Below are 22,645 nucleotides of genomic sequence, written 5' to 3'. Positions count from 1 at the left end.
CAACTGTGTTGCTGTGGTAGCTTCTCTGAGAGCAGGTACACTGAAGAACGGACAAGGATTACTTTGTGGAGAAGATAAATGAAAAGGACAATTACAAATTGTGCAAATTCTCAAACTTTAAAAGATGATACACCATGAAAATCCCAATGGATGCTATGTTCATATATGGCTCAGAAACGCATGTTCAAGCAACCACTTCCCATGAAAAGTCTGTGTAAACGTATGTAGATGCGCGTTTTGGGCTTCTACGTTCAAAACTCTTGCATTCAGATGTTGCTACTGTATGTATGGAAGGCCGCCTGCGGCATATTCAGGCATGGCTTTTGTGTTCTGACCTCATTTTCGGCGAGTTCTTGTTACAAGCTTTGCATGTACAGAACGCGTTTTCAACACGTTGATTAAACCCTGATGATATGTTAAAATTTTAGTGCCTAGTCTGCGCAAAATTTGCAAGTACTTCGCACAATCCATTCACGCTCGATGCTTGTGCTTTATCACGAAATCCAGGTAGTTTTGTACGCTTGGGCTCAGTGAGCAAGGAGCACCAGCTAAAGTCTCCTCTCCCTATTGGCTTAAAGTTACTGGATGAAACCAATTTGTTGTCTTTCTCTGAAGCTAAATGGGACAATAAGAGGTATTTCTTGGTATGTATTACTGTGAAAAACGTGCTTGGCTAGTGTTAAGTCTGCTTCCAAATGTTTGAGAGGTCTATTTGTGAAATCGTCTCGGTTTTTTAACCATGGCTGTGGAGGATCTTCATCTGGGAGGAAGGCAGCAGTCGCCTTGGTAAGTTTAAGTTATTTTTGCTCTTGATTTTTGCGGTTTATGAGTTTACTTCTTCCCACTCATTTTCAAACAATAAAACAAGCTCTACATGACTTCCGTTAATGATCACTTTATTTAATTAAGCAAATGTGATTTTTGTGTCTTTTTTTGTTTTATTTTCTGTTTTTTAATCTATGCATTTCACCATTTCTGTAATGAGTTGATAAATCTGTGTACATTCTTTATTGCTTTGGCTACAATGCTTGAAATAAATCAATAAATCAAATCCAATCAAATCCAATCAAAGCAATTGTTCTAGGTGGAGGACTGGGCGGAGGAGGCTGGGCAAAACCGTCTAGAACAGTGTTTTTCAAACTTTTTTGAGCCACAGCACACTTTAACCTTGACAAAAATCCAGCGGCACACCAGCATCCAAAAATTAAAAATAAAAAGGAGAAACTCATAGTCTGTATTGATGTACACCCCCTCCACAATCTTACATGCATGTTTGTGATAATTGTGGCAGAAAAAGCTGGAAGCTGCAGTTGTTTTTTTCCTAAAGATGTCATAAAAGTTAAGTTAAAAGATTTAAAAAACTGTTTGATGTTTGTTAAACAACGAAGAACCATTGTTGTCTAGAATGTAGAAAAATAAACGTCTATGAATTTCAAAGCAAAATTATGATTGGTTGAGTCAGGAAATTTAGCTACTGTTTAGAGTGAAGGCTTGATAAGTGGCATGCAGTGAGTGACATAAGATCCCAGCTTACCCAGAAGTGACATCTTTCTTATTGAAATTTCACCAAAGCTTCACTTATTAATTTCAAAAATGACTTCTGTATGCTGGCCCTAAACGAAGACGGTCAGTGTGAGCAAAGAGAACACTGAAGTTGTGGGATGGAAGCAGATAATTTGCTGTGGCATCCCCTAAAGAAGGTAGCCAAAAGGCAAAAAAACAAACAAACACTTTCTTATTAAGTTTTAGATTTTTTCAGTTTTTCTCTTTAACAGCTTCTTTGATGTCCAGCGAATGGACATCGAGGAAGCTGATGTCATCTTTGTCCGTTGTCTTTTTTATGTTTTGAATTTGAACCTGCCCTTTTCCTCAAAATCAGCACCAGGAAGCCTCTAAAATCACTGCAGACTCGCACAACACATAACATCATTAAAGCTAAGCACTGGTCTTATTGTTTTATGTCACCCCCTCAGAACGTCTGTTTATGGAATCTGAAGGTCACGTCTCTTTGCTCGGGAGTTTGGCGAACCTCCTGACACGGCCTGAGTAAGAGGTGTTTACTTATGTTTCTCTTACTGCGGTAGTTAACATGCAGATCCTGGATTTTTCCATTTCAAGCGCATGAAAGTACATTCCAAGGAAATGACAAAACAATGCTCTTACAGAGACTTGGTAGCTTTAAAGTTATTTGCAAAAAAACAGGAAATGATTTTAAAAGAGGTTTTGTGCCTCAAATTGAACTATTTTGTGTGGCAATCAAAGAAGCAGGGACTTGTGTGATGTTACTGCTGCTTTGCCTTGTTCAGAATGAGTAGCTACCTGTTTTTGAGGTTAGCTTATCACTGGGGCTTGTTTTTTTTTTTTTCTTTTGTCTGTAAGTGCTTTAACATGTGTGTAATTTAAGTTTACCGCCAGGGCTATTTCAGCAGAGTTAGTTTGAGGACCATGAGGTGTTCAAAGCCACCAGTTCAACCGCAATGAAACAATTAGAATCACTGAGCTGAACTGCTGCTCCTTAATGGCTTTCGGCTCCGAGGCATGAGCCATCAAGATTTATCCAAAGCATGAGCAGTGACTTTAGACAAGATCAGACCTCGGCTTCATTCTTGTCCAGACTCTTAAAAGCAGCAAATGTTTACTGATCATTAACTATATCTAAACCTAAAGTTGCGTTCAGTACTTTTTTAAAGTCTTTCAAATGCTAAAGAACAGAAATTGAAAAATTGAATTGTTTTTTTGGAACCCTTAATCCAAGAATGATTAATTGTGTCAACAGTTTATTCACAGCTGACACATGGAGTCATTCTTTATTTCATAATAGGTTTCATTTTTTCACATTACGTCATGTGATTTATTGTAACTGTTCATGAACAAAGTCATTCTCCTCCAAAAAGTCTTCATGGCTTTTAAAAGAAAAAGAAATTTGTAGCCTCACTCTTTCAATAAATTGTTTTCTGGTGTGTTTGCATCCACCCTCCCACCCCCTCACCATCATTCTAGCATCACATTTTCAACATCTGACACTACTTAGTGCTATTACGGGACAACAAAGCGAGGGAAAACAACGGAAAAAGACCCGTCAATAACTGATACTTTTATAATATTGTGATTTGTTCCTGCCGTCATCGCAGACACAATGTTGTACAGTTTGAAAACTGTATAGGTGTCAGTTACACGAGGGCTGTATGTGTAAATGTGTGTGTGTGAGCCAATTGTCAATCTCCATCCCAAATTTAAGTCATAAAACAGATGTTTTTTTTTCTGTTTCTCCATATTTTTTCACTTTCATCTTCTCCTCGTCCTTTCTATAATTATTGCAGTATTCTTTTATGAGACTTTATATTTTCCACTTAATCTAAATAAAATTAAAACAGTATTTATAAAACACTGGGTACGATGGTTTTAATAGAAGTGTGTCACAGATGACAGAAGAGCTTCAGTTCCTCTGCCTTCTGCTGTGTTGATCGCTGATGCAAGTTTTCCCAATGATCATTAAAACTTTGTATTAGTTCTCATTAACTACAACATCAATATCAAGGGCATGTATCATTTAAAAAAAGATGTTCCCTGATTATGGAATGGTAAGGAAAAGTGCTGTCCGCGGTGCTGAAGAGTGCCACCAAATGACATGTCCACTATCTAGGCTTAAAAACTCCCTTTAAAGCTAATTTGTACAGAGGTTAATGCTCACTTTAGTTTAAATAATCTCCCCCTTTTATGAGAATGTTTAATGCCAATGTGTTGAATTCTCATTTGTAGATTCCAAATTGTCTTCATACCCTAGAGATATGAGGAATTTTAGGGAGCACCAACTGTCTTGTACATTTTATTTTATTTTTATTTTATCTTTTATTTTGCATGAAGATACATTTGTGCTGTTTTACCATCGTTTAATAATAGAAAGGGCTGTTCTCGCACCAAAACAACCCGCCGATTCAATCTTTGCCATCTGCAGAGTCAGGCCCCCGGCGAGAAACAGGAGGCAGCGTTGCTGACATGTCTGACAGATTGTTGGCGGCACCCAACATCTGTCTATTCTTAGGTAGAGTTACTCCTGCAGAGGGAAATACAGACGGAGTGTACAGGGAGTTTTTCTCGTGGGTGATTCTGTCCCGAACAGTGCTGCACTGAGGAACGAGGGCTTGGATGGACATCACGTCTGAAATCTGTTTGCAGAGGAGAAGAGGTGGAGATATGGTTGTTGTCTGACAATGTGAAAAGGAAATTAAACAATGCTGAAACCAGACAGCAGACCTAGATTCTTGAACGGTGAATTGTAGGAACACGCAAAACTTATACACAGAAAACTGAGTTGTCCATAGTTCTTGACTTAAGTTCTAATTCCAGCTAAGGAACATTTTAGAAACTGTTTTTTAACTGAATTTTTAAACATCAGAAAAAACTGGACGTTAGCATGGATTTTAGCACTGAGATGAAGCTTTTGGTATTTGTCAGATTTTAATTCAGAGTCATCCCAGAAAAAACACTCACAGCTGATGATTTACAAATGGAGACACTTTCGGCTTCATTTAGGCATTTGGCCAAAGTTAAAATTATTATTTAAACCGTTTTTTTTTTCTAGACAGAAAAAAAAACAGTTCAGGAATGTCTTTAATGTGGCCAACTTTATAAAAAGCAGTATATTTTCCAATGGTTTACTGGTAATCAACATTAAATAAATGTGTCCTCAAGAAATGAGGGATGAGGTGAGGGAAGGGTTTTCTTTCCCTCTTTTGGACCTGTTCTGCTCAGCTGCTGGGGTTTATTCTGGTTTGGGGGTGGAGACAGAGGAAAAGGTGGGAGGGAGGGAAAGGCAAATACAGGGTAGGACAAACCACTCCCCCCACCCAACCACCCCCATCCCATCTCCCACAAACAGATGTTTACATGCCTGCGCACACATCCACGCTCACTTGAGTGCACCCAGGTCTTCAAAGCCAACTGGTTTTAATAGACATGTAATTAGACAGAGATGACATCTTGGGAGCTGCTGCAGACAAATAGGGTCAAAAGAGACCATGTCAGTCACCTCGAATTACTGCTAAGAGGGGTTAGAATATATGCCATCCTTTTCATTTGTGTTTTTGTAGAAAATTGATGTATTTCTGTTCATAAGTCAGGTATACTTGCCAAAAAACAGCACTTTTTTTAAGAACACAGGCTCATTTAAAAGACTGCATTTTTTTGTTGTTTTAAAATGCAAACACATTGATTAAGAAACGTATTCCTTTTTTTGGTCAAAAAAATTACTTATTTCCAGAAACTTAAATCTTTTTTGGAAATGTGAATCATAAAAAGGAATAAAACTGTTTTGTGTCAGATCTTTCCCCCCTTCCTCCAAAATGAGAAAAGCTAAACGAACGTCATCCCAAAAAAGTGGTGATTCCTCGATTTTTGCCAGGGGAGAAAGACAGAAAGAAAGAGGAAAGAGGGAGGGGGCCAAAGTAGAGGGAGTTGCACACGAGAGGAAAGGAGGAGAGGCAACTCGCTGCTCCAGCAGTCAGACTCTGAGAGGCAAGGACAGAGGACAGACGGGGAGCTCTGATCACTGACAGACGCACCACGAGAGAGGGGGTAAAGACGAGAGCTGGTGGTCTCAGTTACACACTCAATAAACTTCAAACCGGCCTGGACAACGCAAGAAAAACCGAAGGACAAAAAGGCAACAAGAAAATCTGGATTCTGCATCTTCTTCTGTGCCTGGATTTCTTAGAGTTTGTTAGAAGCAGCATTGATGCTTTTTTGTGTGTGCTTTTTTTTTTACTTCTGATTTGACACTTTTTAACTTGCTGTTCCATTTCTACTTGTACCAAGCACTTAGCCATCTTTTTCTCAGTCTCATGTCTTAATCCTGTCCCCATCTGTGGACATCTTGTGGACAGGAGTTTAGTAGAATATAGAATCACAAATTAAAGAGCTCATAGCGTGTATTTTGCTCTTTGGGATTTGGAGTGTTTGCACGAGGAAGCACAGAGCAAACCATCTGGAGAAGAGACAAAACGTCAGTAGTTCTCGTTCCGAAGTGATCTGAGTTATGGATGTTGACGCATTCCTGTGGTGCTTTTGAGGAACAACCAGTGAGGGGGACAGAGCAGAGTCGGATGCAGCACTGCAGGCTCCTTCCACCAGCGATATCACAGTCCACAGTCGCTGTCTACTTCAGTGACGTTCCACAGGTTTCAACACCTACAGACCCAGTGAGGTTGTGGGTTCCCAGAAAGGAGGAGGCTTAGCCGGTCGGTCGCGGGAGTTTCTCCCACTCTTTTTTTCTCTCCCTGCAGCCAACTCAGCATGCACCAGCCCTTGATCACCTTCACAGCTCACCCAGCTCCACTACCATGTGTAGATGGACAGTGACACAAGGTGCACCGGTCGCCTGGTTCTCCTCCTGCCTCAGCTGCAGGCCTCCTTCCCACCTCCTCTCCCTCTCATTCATCCTTCTGCTCCTCCTGCTTGGACCCCCCACCTCCTCCTCACCACTGCTGGCCACTTTATCAATGAACTCTGAACAGAACCACAATGCTCAAAGGCCGAGCTTTTCTCACTTTTTCATCTCACAATCGTCACCTTCTTCAACACCTCCACCTCCGGCATCCTCGGCGAGGTTGCCCTGGGCGATCAATGTGTCATCATCGTCCACAGCCATCGCTGGACGTCACGTGCGGAGCAGCTACAAGCATCTTCAGGGAGATGTGCACAAGAGGAAACTGGTCTCCTTCAAATACTTCTTCCTGCGCATTGGCGAGAATGGAGCCATCAATGGGACTGAGAATGAGGACGATCAATACTGTAAGTCATCTCTCAAGATCTTGCTTTCTTTATCCCTTGTGCTATCTTAGATGACCCCACCCTTACATTGACGTGTTCTCCCTACCATGACAAAGGTGGATAAAGGTGGGAAGATTTCATGTAATCCATGGACACCAGTGAAGATTACAAATCATTGAAGAAAAAAGGTTCAGAGCACTGTCTAGTGGGTCTAGATGACCCAACTCCCAACATTAAAGTGCCTAGGATAGCACAAGGGTCACGTCTGTTTTAGCCGACTGAAATTCTTTGGAAACATTTTTTATTCACATCAAAGGCGAAAATGATCCACTAAAGTGTGGGTTTTTTCTGTTTCCTCACCCGCCAACCCTATATGTTAAGACAGGTGACTGGGCAAAAGAACAAATAACAGAACTGCACGCTTCTAGCGTTTTTACCATGTGTTGAAACAAAGCATATTTGTCTGACTACAAAGGCTTGAGAATAGAGAAGCAGTAGACAAGAGAAAAAAATAAGCAAGCCAAACAAATATAAAAGGAGAAGATTCACTGGAACGAATTGAAAATTGCCCAGAGAAAGTTCTTCCTCTTTGAGGAAATATCTAAAACAGCTCTGACCAAACCACTGGGAGACTGACAAGCCCACTGACTGCTGTTGTACTGCAGATGTAATAGTTGTGGGCATATGTTAACCATGAGGCCTCACTTCCTTCAGATGTTAAAAAATAACCAATTCTTTTCATGCAAGCTTTTTACAAGATGTAAAATATGATTTTACTTTGAATTTATGTGGAAGAGGGTCACTGAGCACACATGGTCCTTTGTTGGTCAGCCTCCAAATTGTGCAGTTGCACTCTTTCACACTGAATCAGTTCTCAGTCATCTGCTGCTTGGCATTAAGAAACTCACCCATAAGACACGTGGAGACGTCTCAGCTGCAGAGGGAAATACAGGATTTTCATTCCCCCAAATAGATATTAAGAACCTAATTTATTGCAGAACAAATAAATTACCTAAAAATGTTCAGATTTATGATTTAAACAAGAGGTTAATAACGGAAAACAGGAATCTAAACCCTTTTACCGGCTCGCAGGGTTCATCAGAATCAGTTATGGCTGATCCAGAACAGAAAATCAGCTGTTACCTTTCTGTCACCAACAACTTTTATCTCCAAGTTAAACACATCTGGAAGTTTTCCAAGGCTGCCCCAGTTTTCTGGCCTGTGAGAGCCACAGAGGAGCTGCGAGGCCTCACGGAGCATTGACAGCATCGGCTGAGGGAGAACAGAACATTGCTCCCACATTTACCTGCCCAGATTTTTTGACTCTCCGAATCAGTTGGGAGACATCAAAAAGTTCATATCACTGACTGAAGTTTTGACATTTCTCAAATCTGTTGCATCCTTTTTGACCCGTTGCTGAACATCAAGAGTGTATTTGTGGGATTGTAACCCCTTTAGGAGGTCTTTATCCCTCACACACCTCCATACATGTGTCAAAGGTTTGCATGCATGTGTCTGTGGGGCTGTACAAGCCTCTCCCGCTGGGCACACACACAAACACAAACACACACACACAGAGAGGCCACTCTTGCACATGGCCTCCATATGGCAAAGCCCACTTTTATTAGGGCCAGGACCAGTTTAAAATGTGTGTGTGTGCCACTCAGACACCAAGACTCTGCCAGACATGGCTGAAGGAATTTCAATTAGCATCTCTTCACTCCCTCCCCTCGCCTGCAGTGCTATCTGACACACACATGTACACACACTTTCACACACAGAGAGCTGCAACGTGTCACTGGCATCATTAAAAGGACAATCCATAAATTCCCTCACCTGATCATTGCAGTGGGGAAAACAGTTGGGAACTTTCCAGAAGGACAGCAATCTGCATGCCACCAGGTTGCAGGCCAAATTCTGTCAGGAAACATTTGTCTTGGCAACAATTTTAGAAAAAATGTCATTAAGCCACATCGACTTGACAGCACGTCCAGATGTTGGGGTTAAATAGATGACTGGTAAGCGTTTGGTGAAAAACCTGAAGGAAACTGACAGTGATGGAAAGGAAATATTAGTGTGTGCAGGTCGTCAGATCTGCATGTCCCCAAACATCAGCATGCACACAAGCTGCATTCATCTGCACCATCACGCTTTCATTTGCATGTGCCCTGAACAAATTGCACCTTTTAAACGAAAGCAAACACAACATAACCTAATTATGCTCGCTTATCTTTCAACATGGATGTGGTTTTTCAAGTCCTCTGTGCAGATTTGATTTGTTTTTACACTTCAGATCATAACAGTTTTTCAGTCTTTAAGCGATTCACTTCACACAAATCAGCTGCTTCAAAGCTGCACGCACTTGTGGCTGAATCGCTTGCTTCATCTGTGCTCCACTCAATATATCAGCCTGTATCCTCAGACAAAACCCTATTTTATACAAAAAGAGGCAACTTGCTTTGAATAGATTTTCATCAAAGCAAAGAGGCAGGAAAGCTGCGGCCATCACAGAAGTCTTAGATGTTCCGGGAGTCAGATTGCAAATGAGCGTCATTAAATAGTGTCAGAGGTGATGAAGATGTTTTTAGCTCCAGTTCCGGACTCTCTTGTGCTGCCGCCTCTGCGTAATTATCTTGTCAAGACTGAGCTGAGCATTTCACTCAGACTTCAGCACATGAAGTGTGAAGTTTTGCTCAGTAAAGTGCTGGCAGTGTTGGTGTGCGCCGATGGGCCACCTGTCCCTTTGCTTCTGTCAAAGTCTGGGAATTCTGCAGGGATGACACAGGATCAACAGATGACCAAAAGCAGCAACAGTGTCCTTGTTCCCTTTATGTTGTCCACGAGCTGCCAAAATTGTGTTTACTGACAAACAAACAAATCTAAGGAAGGAAGTTGTGTTTGGAGTTTTACCACAGATCTCTGCTCAGTTAATGCTCGACTGGAGCAACTTGATAACAGATGTGACCATCGCTGTGGCCAACCAGGCTGCAAACACGACTCCCACTAATCAGGGAACAACAGGGATGGATGTTTCAAAGCAGTTTTCAGGCAGATGTAGGCAGTCACCCCACTTTGCAATGATGTTGGGTTCTTGTGGCAAACCCCCAAAAAATCTTTGAACTAATATACAATCTTAATCAATCCTGGGCTTATTGGTGTAGCTGTTTGATCTTATGGACAAAAAAATAGTAAAATAGTTTTTATCTGTTTTTTATGCTATAAAGATAAACACTTCAAGATCAACAAACTTTCACTGTCTTCAGACAAACATTTCTACAAAATAAGTTGTCTTAAATTCCTTATTTTCCCATCTGTTTTGGGAAATTTGAACATTTTCTATTTTTATTTATATGTATTTGACTACATTATTATTTGTAGAAAGCAAATCCAGCATGAAGAACTGGCAGATGTTTCCCTCCCAGTTAGTTAATCTGAATTGCTGAACGCACTGCGGTTTCTCAAGTTGACGTACTCATAACCATAAACATGCCTTCATCTTCTTCCTGAGCATCATAAATCTTTTGTACTTCAGCAAGATTGATGGAAAACCAAACTGCAACAAGTGCTGACCCTTCAAGAATTTTTTTTAAAACATCTCCCTGAAATTAGTCCCAGTCTTCTCCTCTTTCTGTGTTTGGACGTCTTCTTTTTTTGCGGGCTTAGTCTCAATGTCTTTGCTCGGTTTAGGGTTCTCATGGGAAAAGGTAACAGTGTGGGCCATAAAAGAGAGTTATGAGGTGGTACTGGATGCACCAGGAGTTAGTGTCAGTGTTGCTTTTCATTTAAAATTACTCTGACATCTTAATGGACTCTTCTGCTGCAGCCGTAAATAAAAGCGATGTGCAAACTCCACTGCAACATCTTGATCAGGAAATACTGTGGTGACGGCTCTTGTGGCAACTAGAGCTAGGTTTAGCATCACTCAGCAAGCTTAGCTGTCAGTAATCATACAATAAATATGTATTTAAAAAAGAAAAATCGTCACGTTTGCTCAGACTGTTTTCTTTTTTTTTTCCGGACACAATCTTTACCTGTGAGCGATTGGTTGGAAACAAATTTGAGAGAAAATCAAGCAAAAATAAATGTTCATGTTTGTCCAACTTCCAGACATCTAAATGGGCAAATACACTTACTAAAATCAAGTAAACTCTTTATTGCATTGATAAACTAAATGTTAAGGAATCAAAACCTATTCTGCCTACAGTGGATAGTTACTTTTGCCCATATGCTGTCAAAGTGCTGAACAGATGATAAAAACCAAGTCCAGCTTTCATTAGTCTCATCATGGGGCCTTTGCTGATGAAGTTTGAGTGGCATAATGTGGTGACCTCACCTACAGAAAGCACCACATAGCTGTTTAAAGCCATGACCATTTATTTTAACTGCCCTCCTTCATCTGCACTGTTTAGGGGTCTCATTCCATCCCACACTCAGCAGTGAGTGTGACCGTCCAGAGGTCAAGATGAGTGAATGGCCTTTAACCCCGTTACTACCCGTGCAGGGTCATTTTCAGAGCATGAACGTTAGAAGTGCTGATATAAGCATTATCCCAATTAAAGTGGACCATCTTCATATTTGGAAATATGAGGGCTAAATGGACTAAAACGTTAAAAGATTTTCAGACATTCGTAAGCAAATCAAACTGTTAGTAACATTGTGAGCATTCTTTATTTAAATTTCTTTACGGGGCTTTAAATTAAATGAAGGTTTTTCAGATTTCATCTTCAGAGAAAGGCAGCACATCTTACATTTTTAAAATCTTTTGAAAAGAACCACATAATGTCAGAAAAAAAAGTCAAAATAACAGGTAAAAAGTGATTCACGTCTGCTTAACAACTCAGCCAAAGGAAAATAAAAATCAATTGTTTTATTGGTTATTGCCTTAGGTTAGTGATAAACACACTGGTTTCAAAATGTGCTCAACCACTTGGTAGAGCAACAGTTAAAGGGTTAAGATCACATTGGAGATTTATCCCTTCTGAGAAGGCTGAAAAGTTGTGATCTCTTTTCCTTAGTTTAGGAAAAACCACTTCCAATCGGTAAATAATGATAAATAAAGGTTCTGTGTAGAAGTGAGTAGCTGAGAAATGCTTCCTGGATCAAAATGTGTTCCCTCATTCGGCATTTGCAAAGTTTCTAAACTGTTATGGAGCTATTACACCATTGAAATATCAACATAACCACATTTTATGTGGCTTACTACCATTACAGCCAGTTTTATTTTTATTTTTTCCAAAAAAGACTAAATAACTTGGAAAATTCTTCAGGGAAGCTCTGATTTTACACATGGAGTGAAGCTTTTGCTTTACAGAACGTTGGGAATTTATGAGATTCAACATCGGCTGACATCAAGGGAAATCTTTGCTGTCGTGTGATCTAAATTGTACATTAAATCAATATTTCATGTTAGAAATGCAAGTGAAAACAGGCAGCTGAAATTACTGAAGATTTACTTAGATTCAAGGGTGTTATTTCAGGAATTAAATCAAATAAATGTTTATTTAGAGTGAGTCAGCTCAGAACTATTCTAGAATTTGCGTCACAAGAGAATTTATACGGTCATTGAAAGGCCTGATCAGTACCATCCTTTAAATTCTCCAAACATCTCAACCCTATATGGGCAAACTAAAAAAATGGGAGACTTTTTTCTTCGTCATGAAAGTGTTGATTTTATACTATTGAAGGTGAAACCTGTTTTGGGAGGAGTCATTGAGAACAACAGGATCTGTCCCATTTTTCTGTGGCTGTTTACATGCTGTCTGCCATTGTTTTATTTATTTATTTATTTATTTATTTATTTATTTATTTATTTATTTATTTATTCATTTATTCATTTTTATTCATTGTCGATCAACATGGGAGAAATAGGAGCTAGATTTGCAAAGTGCCCCTGCAAGCTCAAACAATCAGACATCACCTTGTAATCAGCTACAAATTGTGGTTTTGCGAGAACTTCTTCAGTTTTCATCAAAGAAAAAGGCCCAAAACAGAGAGAATTATTTTTATTCAAAGCCTTTACTTTGACGGGCTCATCATTCAAACATATTAAGACAGTAAAGCTGACGGCTGGTGTATTTTGTGAAAACTGAATGGATCTGTAGCCACTTTGCACATAGCTTTTATTTTTGTTTGTTACAAAAATAAATTGGCGTTAGCTCTGGAATAAACAGTGATGCGAAGATTTGCTTCATCAGCAACACCCTGGTTTCTGTGGTTTGGGATTCTTGCATTGCTTTGTCCAGCAAAAGCCAAACTTGGCTTCAAAGATGATTGCATCTGACAAACATAGCCTAAATATGTTTTAAAAGTCAGTTTAGATGATAAAAAACAGCTGATCAGATTGTATTATCTCCAGCTATCCAATAGTTCTAACCTGTTTGAAACTGACAAACTCCAAGCCCCAGCTATGCCTAGAAAGGGCTTTTTGAAGGCTAAGAAGGATGCAGGCCAAATTCTAGTGCATGTTGTTACTATTTTGCCCATTAACAACTGTGCATTAAAAAAGCCTTCAAAGTGAATTGGAGTGTTGCTTTGGTTCAAGCTTGGAACTTGTGAAAAGGCTGAATGCAAGGCCAGTAAAGCAGTGGGTGTTTGGGTAAAGCATGTGTGACCGATAACATCCAGGACTGCTGCCTTACCAGTACCATGTGCTCTAGGTAAACCCGTCCCACACACCAAAAATCCACCTTCTGGTCCTGCGTCCAGTACGCACACACACAAGGCATAAAAGTTAGGTTTTTAATGGAGTCATCAAAGTAGAGCGGCGAGCTGAGTTCAGAGAGGCATCTGGACAGTCTGCCTTTTTGAGCAGAGCAGGCAGGAATTCCTGCTAATTACTGAAAGTGTGTTTGTGTGTGTGTCTGATTCATTTCCAGCACATAGAAAAGACCCACTCTGACAAAAGCTTAAATCACACCAGCAACATGTCAAACCGCAGCAGTTGGGCAGCATGGAGTAGGCAGCAGAAAGGCAAAAAATGCACGAAATGCAGACATGCGTCAAAGTCCCTCTGCTGAACGCATAACTCCTACTGTGTCAGAAACATCTGTGTGATGTTTGGAGAGAAACTGGAAGCTTTGCCACTTTATCACATTACAAAGTCAACTATGTTAGAGTAATCACAATTTTACTTGGATGTGTTTTGCCATTCAATCAAATCCCCATTAGCATCACAGTGAATTTCTCCTGGTTTTCTCTCAGCTGCTCTTAAACGCGTGTGACATAATCTGCTCTGGTCTTTTTTGCACTCTGTAAAGTCATCTCAGATTACGCCAACTGGAAGAATGAGTTGTGCAGATCAAACGTCACACTTCCCAAGTTCTGGGGAATTGAGACGATAGTTTTTACTCAGGTAATTTTGGGTTTGTTGGATCTTTGATCAATCCGTTTTCAGCTACAAAGTCTGCATGCTTTTATTTTATGAGCACATTTAATACAATGTCATGAGACAGGTTATCAGAAAAATGCTATATATTGTTGTCTTAACCTAGAAAATGTATAAAGGATTTTAAAATTTAGACTGTGTTCTTTGATGTGGCCACTAAGAACACGATGACATTGAGAGGTCTATGTTCTTCTGAATGCTAAATATACAATGGTTTCTAGTCCAACCCAAAGTCTTCATCAACTCTCACCAAACAATGTGCATAGCCGAAGGATGTTTTGTCTTGTGGAGGCTTCAGAAAGAGCTGGAAAACTTCAACGCATTTGTCTGACCCCATTAAAGATGTGGGTGGCCAAGCAACGGGAGCTTGAAGGGTTGCTCTTCTTTAAAGAAAATATTTTTCTCAGACTTGTTAATGCTGAGTAAATTCAAGTATCACAACATTTTGTTTTGAAGAACAAAGTTATTTTGTTGCATGTCCCACCCATCTAAAACAATTTCTCTTAAAAAAATGGACGTTCTTGTCGAGTTAGAGCTCTCCAGGCAGCAGACCCGCTGACAGCTGGTCATTAAGTCAAGTTCACAAACCGTCCTTTAATAAACAGTAGAAACATTTTCACAACCTTTTGGGTTCAACTGGAGACTTAAAGCCAGAGTTTCCATAGTGAGGTCAACGGTAGGTCTTCGTGCATGTCTGTGCGAGGCGTTAGGCTGCAGTGATCTATGCATGAAGGGAGAATAAACCTGAATGGTGTTTCAAACAAAATATTGATTTGTTTTAAATAAATCTCTCTGCAGAAATGGGACAACAGTGAGGCCACACAGCCCCTATGATCAAATTTGTAATGACTAATAATTAGAGGTGGACCTCAATTAAAACAAGAAAGATTACGACATGTTCTTGAGCAATATTTTAAAAAATAGATAAAAATTCAACAATGATCAAATTGACATAAACATACTTCGGTTAGAAGATCCATTCGTCAAATGTAGTGGTCCATTTTGCCATAAACAATTTATTCTACAATATTCATTCAAAAATAGTGTTTTAGGATGTATTCATAACACAATGTCTGAATTCTGTTGCTAGAAAAAAAAATTGGTCAGCACACAAATTTGTGATCTTGTGCACAGCCTGGACATTTATAGGAGTAAGGTTTCCTTTTAGGAATCAAACAGGATTTTGATAAACTGTCCAGTAAGTACTACTATGAAAAAACCCACCTAAAAGTAACTAACCAGTACTCTGAATCATAAAAACAAAAAAAAGTCTTTAAATTTGTGAAAAGTGTGACAAATGAAAGCGTTTTTTTGTGCCTCAGAAAGTGTTATGGTTAGTTTTAAGAATTAAATGCAAATTTTCTGTTTCTGACTGAAAAAATCTCCAAAAATACTGAGAGTTTAAACAAATCAGCAAGAGTTAGAGTTTTCTGAGCTGGGTAATAAAGAAATCTGTGTTAGCTAGGTGTAGGTGAAATATACTACAAAATAATCAAAAGACGAAAAAATACATAAAAAAGTGTGTGCATACCTGAGGTTGCATTTAACTAAGAACAATGTGTCCATGTCTGTGAGTCACGTGTTTTTTGTTCTTTATTTACCACAAACTGTGTTGCTGCCTTCTGAACCTTTTGTTGCAACCGTGCGTTTTATCTCCAAGACAGACAAGCTGCTCCCAGTAGCTGGTGAGGGGCCACAATGGAGCCCCATGCTTTTTGACAAACCACATCAAACAGGATGAGGGAAAAGAGTCAGAACTGGGGGAGCATCCGCTACTGCAGCACATACACACATCCTACTTTGTACGTAACACAGCTCAGCTATGTCAGCTGTGGAGTAGAGAGATGGAACATTTTGAACCTGGTAGATCCATGTTTTGTTGGGTGACTAATGCACTTAACATAGCAGAACAGGAGTGAGATGTGGAAAAACTGGAGAGTTTAGGGATTTCACAACCCTTTCTTCAACAAATGAGGGAAGATGAGGGACGGATAAGTGCTTTCGTAAAACTAAGCATGAAAAAGATAGACAACATTCATTTAATAACAATAAACAAGCATAGACGGGAATTGTGTCACAAATTAAGTACTATCAATGACTCAATGTGTTTTAGGAAAAAGAATGATAAGAAATACTAAACGTCTTACCAAATATTTTCTAGTAAAATGTGAAAATATAATGATTAAGTTGAAAAAACCATGAAAATATTGGAAAAACACACACTGAAAAAGATTCCTGGTAAAATGCTAAACCTGGTGTCCACATTTGAGGATGCAAAAACGGGTCTGTCAAGGCATCATAAAACACTCTAATCATGTGACAGGAGGGATAAGCATCTGCTAAAAACATTTCCTGCTGCCATTCCACTCAATTAGGTAGAAAAATCTAAGATTTTTTAAAATTTTAGCATGCCTTTTTGTCCTTAATGATTAAGTACACAGGTATTCTGGAAAAAAGATTGCTGTCATTTTTGCATCTATTCCAGCTCCTAGGATTCCCCTCAGGCCACAGACATTCTGATGGCGTGTGTACTTGTGTACACAAGACCTTTGGTAGAAAAAAAAGCAGAAACTGCAGTTTAAAACTGCAATTGATTGAGGCTTGGAAGCTGATATGAACACTCTGACCCCCTGCTGGCCTGGCAGCAAAAACACTTCTCTCCATCCTGTCTGAGTTCCCATCAGATCAGCCGGCCTGCCTGCCTTGGCTCCCCTGGTCAGAGAAGCAAACATCAAGTACTGAACTGTTTCTTCCTGGCTTACACCTTCGTCTCCGGGGCATGTGGCCAATGAGCTAACCAGAAAGGAGCAGGGGGCAAGAACCTAATCTGAAATCTGACTGTCACAGAATCAAAATGGGGAATCAGCTTGGTGACTGATTTTAAGGAAGAAACGATATGTATGGTAGTTAAGGTTCTAATATTTTTAAATGCAAGTGCTAGAAAATTTCATTTTTTCTTCTGATATTTCTTAAGTTTTGTTGTTTCAAGGAATAATGATTGAAATGTATATGTTTCTACGTTTGCAACAGGTGAGTTGGAGATCAAGTCTGTGGAGGTGGGAGTGGTGGCCATTAAAGGGCGCAAAAGTAACCGCTACTTGGCAATCCGCAAGGATGGACTTCTATACGGAGCGGTGAGTAGAGGCTTTGGTACCGCTACTTAATTCAGGATCATTCAAAAGACTCATTAGTTGCTCTAAGATGGTTGAAAAGACACAGTTCTCATGAACTGTATGGCTTCAAAGTGTCCCAAATTCTTTGAAAAGCAGTAGATGGGACTGTGGGTTTCAGAGAAAGAGGTTGTCAGTGCGAGCCGTGCTACCTGCCTGTCCTCCCTGCTCCATTCAGAGCAGGAAACACGATCCTTCAGTTTCTCTATTCTGTGTCGGCCCCTGTGGGAATAGCGGCCCTTGTTTCAAAGACCTGATTTTCAGCATGGCTCTGTGAAACCACACCGCAGATGAAATGACACACGCAGAAAAAAAAAAGGGCATTTTGTTGCACAGCCTGAAACTGAATTCCCATGACGTCTTCTTCACGGTGCAACAGAAGCAAAGTGGTGCAGGCTAGTGAAGAGCTGGCATTCAATTACACTTGGTGGGTTCAAACAGTAACTTCTTTATCCAGTGGTAATCAATTGAAATCTTTGTTTAATTGCCTTGCCAGACAAAGGACTATGATTGCCTCTAGCTTTTTCTGTTTTTATCAGTAAAACCAAGAGGGGACGCACATTTGGTTTGATTTAAAATGTATCAAAATCTTTTACTTTAAAATCGTTGTTTAGTCTGTTTCTTTGCTGCGTAAAAGAGGACCAAGTTGGTATTTTTCATCACAATAATTAGAATTCAACACACACACACAGTTGATCAGCATCTGGGAAATATTCTCATTTTACTTTGAGAACATTCAGTTTTACTTCTGGAACCAATTTCAACAGCTGCAGCCACAGAGAAAGACAGTGAGAGATGCTGTGCACAAGCTTGTGTGTTTGAGCACATTTGTACTCATGAGCGCCAACTGCATCCAGTTAACTTGCCGACTTAAGTGACGCTAGCCTTGAGCACAACGGCAGCTTCCAGTAATGCTGCTCTGTTAGATCATTTCTCTTCATAAGAGAGTCAGAGTTCCAACACAAGCCGCAAACTTTGTGTCACCCCCTTACTGTTTACTAGCAGAAAACTTGAACTTTGTAGTGATGCTTTGCCTGTTTTCACAGCTAACCTTTTTATCACATTAAATATAAATCTTACTTTAGCACATTTAAGTGCACAAAATCTTTCACATCTGAGTAAATTGATGCCTCCTCTTCCCCTCAGAGGATCTAACTTGATAGTAAATGTCTGATGGCGGAGAGGTGTTCATGTTTTAATAACTTTTTAATACAATAATGATATTACCCTTGGCTTGAAAGCTCTGCCAAATAATAACCAAACGTCATTTCACCTTCAATGCCTTGTATCTCATACAACTGGCATAAACAGATCCGAAGAGCATGGCATTTAAAAAGAAAAGCTTCTAGCTAGTTGGCTGAATGGCTAAATAATGTCAAGGAATCAGGTCAAGTACTGTATTATTGCTTTGCCTTGAGAAATTGATAATTTTAATAGAAAAGACTAAAAAGTATTTTTTTTAATTGCATTTTTTGACAAGCCTGCTCAAATTCTCCCAGGGAACCTGTATCTAATTTTGTTTCTGTTATAAATAAAAATAAAAACTCGACAATAAAGACTGATCCTTTTTGCCACTTTTTCTGCTTTTGAAGGTGATGCTGCAGTGTATTCAAAACAAAATTATGGATTTGCAAGTCGAGAACATCTGGGTTAGATTTGAAGCCACACGAAACTTGATTTTAACTCCATCAGGATCATTGCCTGTAACTTTTGTTGTTTAAGAACTGACTCAGGGTCAGTTAATGTTTGTTGCTTCCACTTCTCTGATTTCAGGTGTGAGGAAAATATTGAACATTTTTACCCCTTCATAAAGTTGCTTTTATACCTCAGTGGATCAAACAAGCTGGAGGTGCTGTGTTCTTGGTGTTATTTTACTTTAAAACCCAATTTGATCATCTTTCGATCCAAATTCAAAGTCATCCCAGTGGTCTTTTAATGAAGATTCTACCATTTTAGCCAACATCAAATAACCTGCTATTTTTAAGCACATAGTTTCTGTAAAGTGCGGGAGTTGTGGATGGGATTGTTGGCATAAGCAACCCCGCCCCCCTTCCTCTCCTTGTTGCTGAGAGCTTGCAGCAGGGAGCTTGTGGCCCACCTAGCGTATTTTCTACACAACAATTAAGCTCTTTTTCAAAACATGTTTTTGTCTTCTCCAGACTCACAATTATTTGAAAACAGAAATACTCAGAAAATGCAATTTTAAGCTTAATTTTTCTCAATAAATGTTTACTATCATCGGAAATCACACAAGAACATGTTAAAAACACCAAAAATATTGTTTTCATCGTATTTATCAAGCTCTGACTAGGAGCTGAGTTCCTCATTTACCTCTGGTCTTTGGTCTAACAAGCCATCAGTATTCACTCGCTAGCTCAACTGTACCGGGATTCCCTTGCAAGTGAATCAAGACCCTCTTTTTTAGATAGTGCAGATTTTAATTTCCTTATCCAGACTAGAGTTCATATTAGCTTAAAATATTTACAGAGTCATATTACTAAAAAAATGCTAATCCTAGTATTGGCAAACAGCTTCAGTGTGAATGTTTTGTTTTTTAAGTCACTGACCTATGAATTCTGATTCTGTCAACTTCCATGTTGAACTGTCTGGCCTCTTTTATCAGGACAAATCAAAGCCAGAAATCCCCTGTTGTAACTTTAGAAGCTTTGTCTTTGATAAACTGTGCTTGACTTTTTGCTTTCATGTGTCAATTTCTTATGTCTAAATTTTTACATGTTTGTTCTCCACAGAAAAAATATGGTCCGGACTGTCATCTAATAGAGCGCATCGAGGAAAACAAGTACAACACCTACGCTTCGGCTGAATGGAAGAACAAGAAAAAGTTTATGTTTGTGGCAATCAATGCCAAAGGAAAGCCAATTAATGCGACAAAGACGCGGAAAACAAAAAAAGTCACTCACTTCCTGCCCACCTTAGTGGAGCCATGACTTTGGACACAATGGAAACCTTTTACCGTGCAGGTGGATAAGGTAAAGCCGACAAGAGACAGATCTGACGCTGCTCTGTATGATGCACTGAGGAGGAAAGAAAATGAAATCTATAGACATTCTGTCACTATTCGACAAGGACATTTCAGTTTTTAAAGAAAGATATATCTATATACAATTTGTATATTATTTTCTCTTTTAAGTTATAACATACACTGGCACAGTTAAAATAGGAAATGATGTATGTGCCAAAACACGATGTAATAATTCACATTTCTAGTTGTGTGCAGTCTATGACTGATTTCTAAACAGAAAGGACAGTAAATATGTGAAGAAGGGACAAAAACAAAGGTTTCCAAGGAAACATGACAGTAAGGAAGGACGCAAAAGGACAATGGAGACAGAAGAAACCTGTCTGGTCAAAGCACCAACACAAATCTAACATTATCATGTTTTGTTTTTTTCAGATTTATTTATTTTATGTGCTATTTAACAAAAAAAACAGAACCAAAAACACAAAAGATCTATTGTAAAGCTATTTTCTGTTTTGCTGCCATTTATTCTTCTCTTTTCTATACTAATCCTTTAAGCCTAAATAAATGTAAAGAATATATTTGTCTTTAACTTGACTTTGTACCTTTTTTTTTAGAACATTTAAATGAGGGGATGCTCTCCTAAAAATCAATACTAATACAAAACTAAAGGGTGTTTTCGATAGTAGATTATAAATGGTTGACTAAACGACTATGGATTTATGGTTGAAAGATCAGGATTCATTCATTTACAAAATGAAAAATGTATAAACTATATTCGACTGAAACTCTTGACAGATGGATATCAAAAACCTCTCTGCCCAGTAGTTCCAGAACACAACACAGAAGCACTATGCCATCAAACGTTGTACTCGAACACTGCAAAAGCATAACTATCCACCTCTTCCTTGATGACATTCCACAAACCCGGACAAAAAAACAATCCCCCCCCCCACCCCCCACGTTTGCTGCTATTTCACCCACTCCAATAGGTGGTCTGCACTTTTTTGAGGATTCATCATCCACCATTGAACAAACTATGAATGTGCCATCAGAGGAGGCAAAATTCAGATCTTTACATGTATAATTTATTCATCTTCATGGTCTCTCTAGTAGACTCTACTAGTTGAGGACAATGCATTTGCAGTTTTGTTTGCTTAGTTTTGTGACTCTGGTCCTACAGTTCTGAGTGTAGGACCTGAGACAGGATATCACTCAGAGCTTTAGGGACAAAAAGCACCCGAGATGTTTAACGAACACACTAGACCTGAACAACCTTTGGTCCTTTGATGAACTGAGTCCTGCATAGTTAATAGTTGTACCCTCAGGTTAAACTTATATGGAGGCAAATGATTTCATTTTCAATAAACCAACAGATTCAGATCTCAAAATTTATTTCAGGTTTAATAAAATATTATAACAAATGTGAGGATTGTGAACAACACTATCATGCATCTTCTACATTTATTTTTTAGAGACGTATATTTAAACCAGGCTCTCGTTTTAATATTTTCTTTTACTTGTTAGATTTTTTCTATTAAAAAAGTTATGTCTAATAAAAAAATATTTGGCACAATTGCTTTGAGACTGAAGTGTATATTTAGACCCGGGACTTGAACTTGAGTCAGTTAAAAAGCAGTACCTGGTTGTTGCCTTACCTGTGTCGTCGTTCAGACACAGCAAATTCCTGACATTGTCAGCCTCACACAATGATTGTTTCAAACTTCTGCGGGAGCACCTGTGAGCATCTCTGGCCTGAGAATAGTAGGAAAAAGTGCTGTGACCCTTGTCACTGAGAGGTTTTGCCACACAAGATGAACAAAGTAGAGTAGTAGCCAATCCTAAGAAAAGCACAGCTACAAGGATGGTGAGAATGCAACAACATCTTTCAGTTCTACAAACGGAATTCAAGGTCACTTTGATTAAACAGTTGGCTAAACAAATGAAATTCAACATAATTTAGTAATTCTAGACAGGTGTAAAGTAATGATTCAAGCTGAAAGCTTCAAAAGCATTTCTTGCTTATTCCCAAATGTTAATCCTTCTATATTTTAAAGATCAAGACTAACATTTCACGGCTTTTGTTAAATTGTTCTTGTTCCAAGCACCCACACTAAGCTGTTGGAAAACTTTTTAAAACCAGGGCAAGAGTCAGAAATCTGTTAGAGATTAAGGTTTTTGAAGAAAGCTCAGCTCAGAAACCTGCCTGATTAGCTTAGGGGTTCCCATTTCTTGCTGCAAAGACTTCTCCCTTACAAGTACACATGGCAAACATGGCTTCTTTGAGGATAAACACTGCCTTTTATGTGATAACAACAAAGACAAAACAGTCTTTAGAAATGG

General features: G+C 39.2%; 1 protein-coding gene across 1 annotated transcript; it reads left to right on the top strand.

Annotated features, from left to right (window-relative positions):
• The first annotated feature begins 5,474 nt into the window (after nt 1-5,474).
• On the top strand, nt 5,475-20,894 carry LOC101168559 (fibroblast growth factor 10). Its single transcript, XM_020707948.2, has 3 exons — nt 5,475-6,789; nt 17,183-17,286; nt 20,073-20,894. The coding sequence occupies exons 1-3, from the start codon at nt 6,339-6,341 to the stop codon at nt 20,268-20,270; spliced, it is 753 nt and encodes a 250-aa protein (XP_020563607.2). The 5' UTR covers nt 5,475-6,338; the 3' UTR covers nt 20,271-20,894.
• Nucleotides 20,895-22,645: the final 1,751 nt, after the last annotated feature.

This window comes from Oryzias latipes, chromosome 12 (assembly GCF_053564925.1).
Source record: "Oryzias latipes strain Hd-rR chromosome 12, Olatipes_Hd-rR_3.1".
In the NCBI taxonomy this organism is placed as follows: Eukaryota; Metazoa; Chordata; class Actinopteri; order Beloniformes; family Adrianichthyidae; genus Oryzias; species Oryzias latipes.
The sequence above is the reverse complement of the archived record's forward strand: the minus strand, read 5'-3'. Positions and strand labels throughout refer to the sequence as shown.

Bases quoted from the DNA above. Each gene is read 5' to 3' on its own strand.
- LOC101168559 (XM_020707948.2), top strand. From the start codon at position 6,339: ATGTGTAGATGGACAGTGACACAAGGTGCACCGGTCGCCTGGTTCTCC. The intron at 6,790-17,182 runs GTAAGTCATCTC...CGTTTGCAACAG, and splicing joins GAATGAGGACGATCAATACT to GTGAGTTGGAGATCAAGTCT. The intron at 17,287-20,072 runs GTGAGTAGAGGC...TGTTCTCCACAG, and splicing joins ATGGACTTCTATACGGAGCG to AAAAAATATGGTCCGGACTG.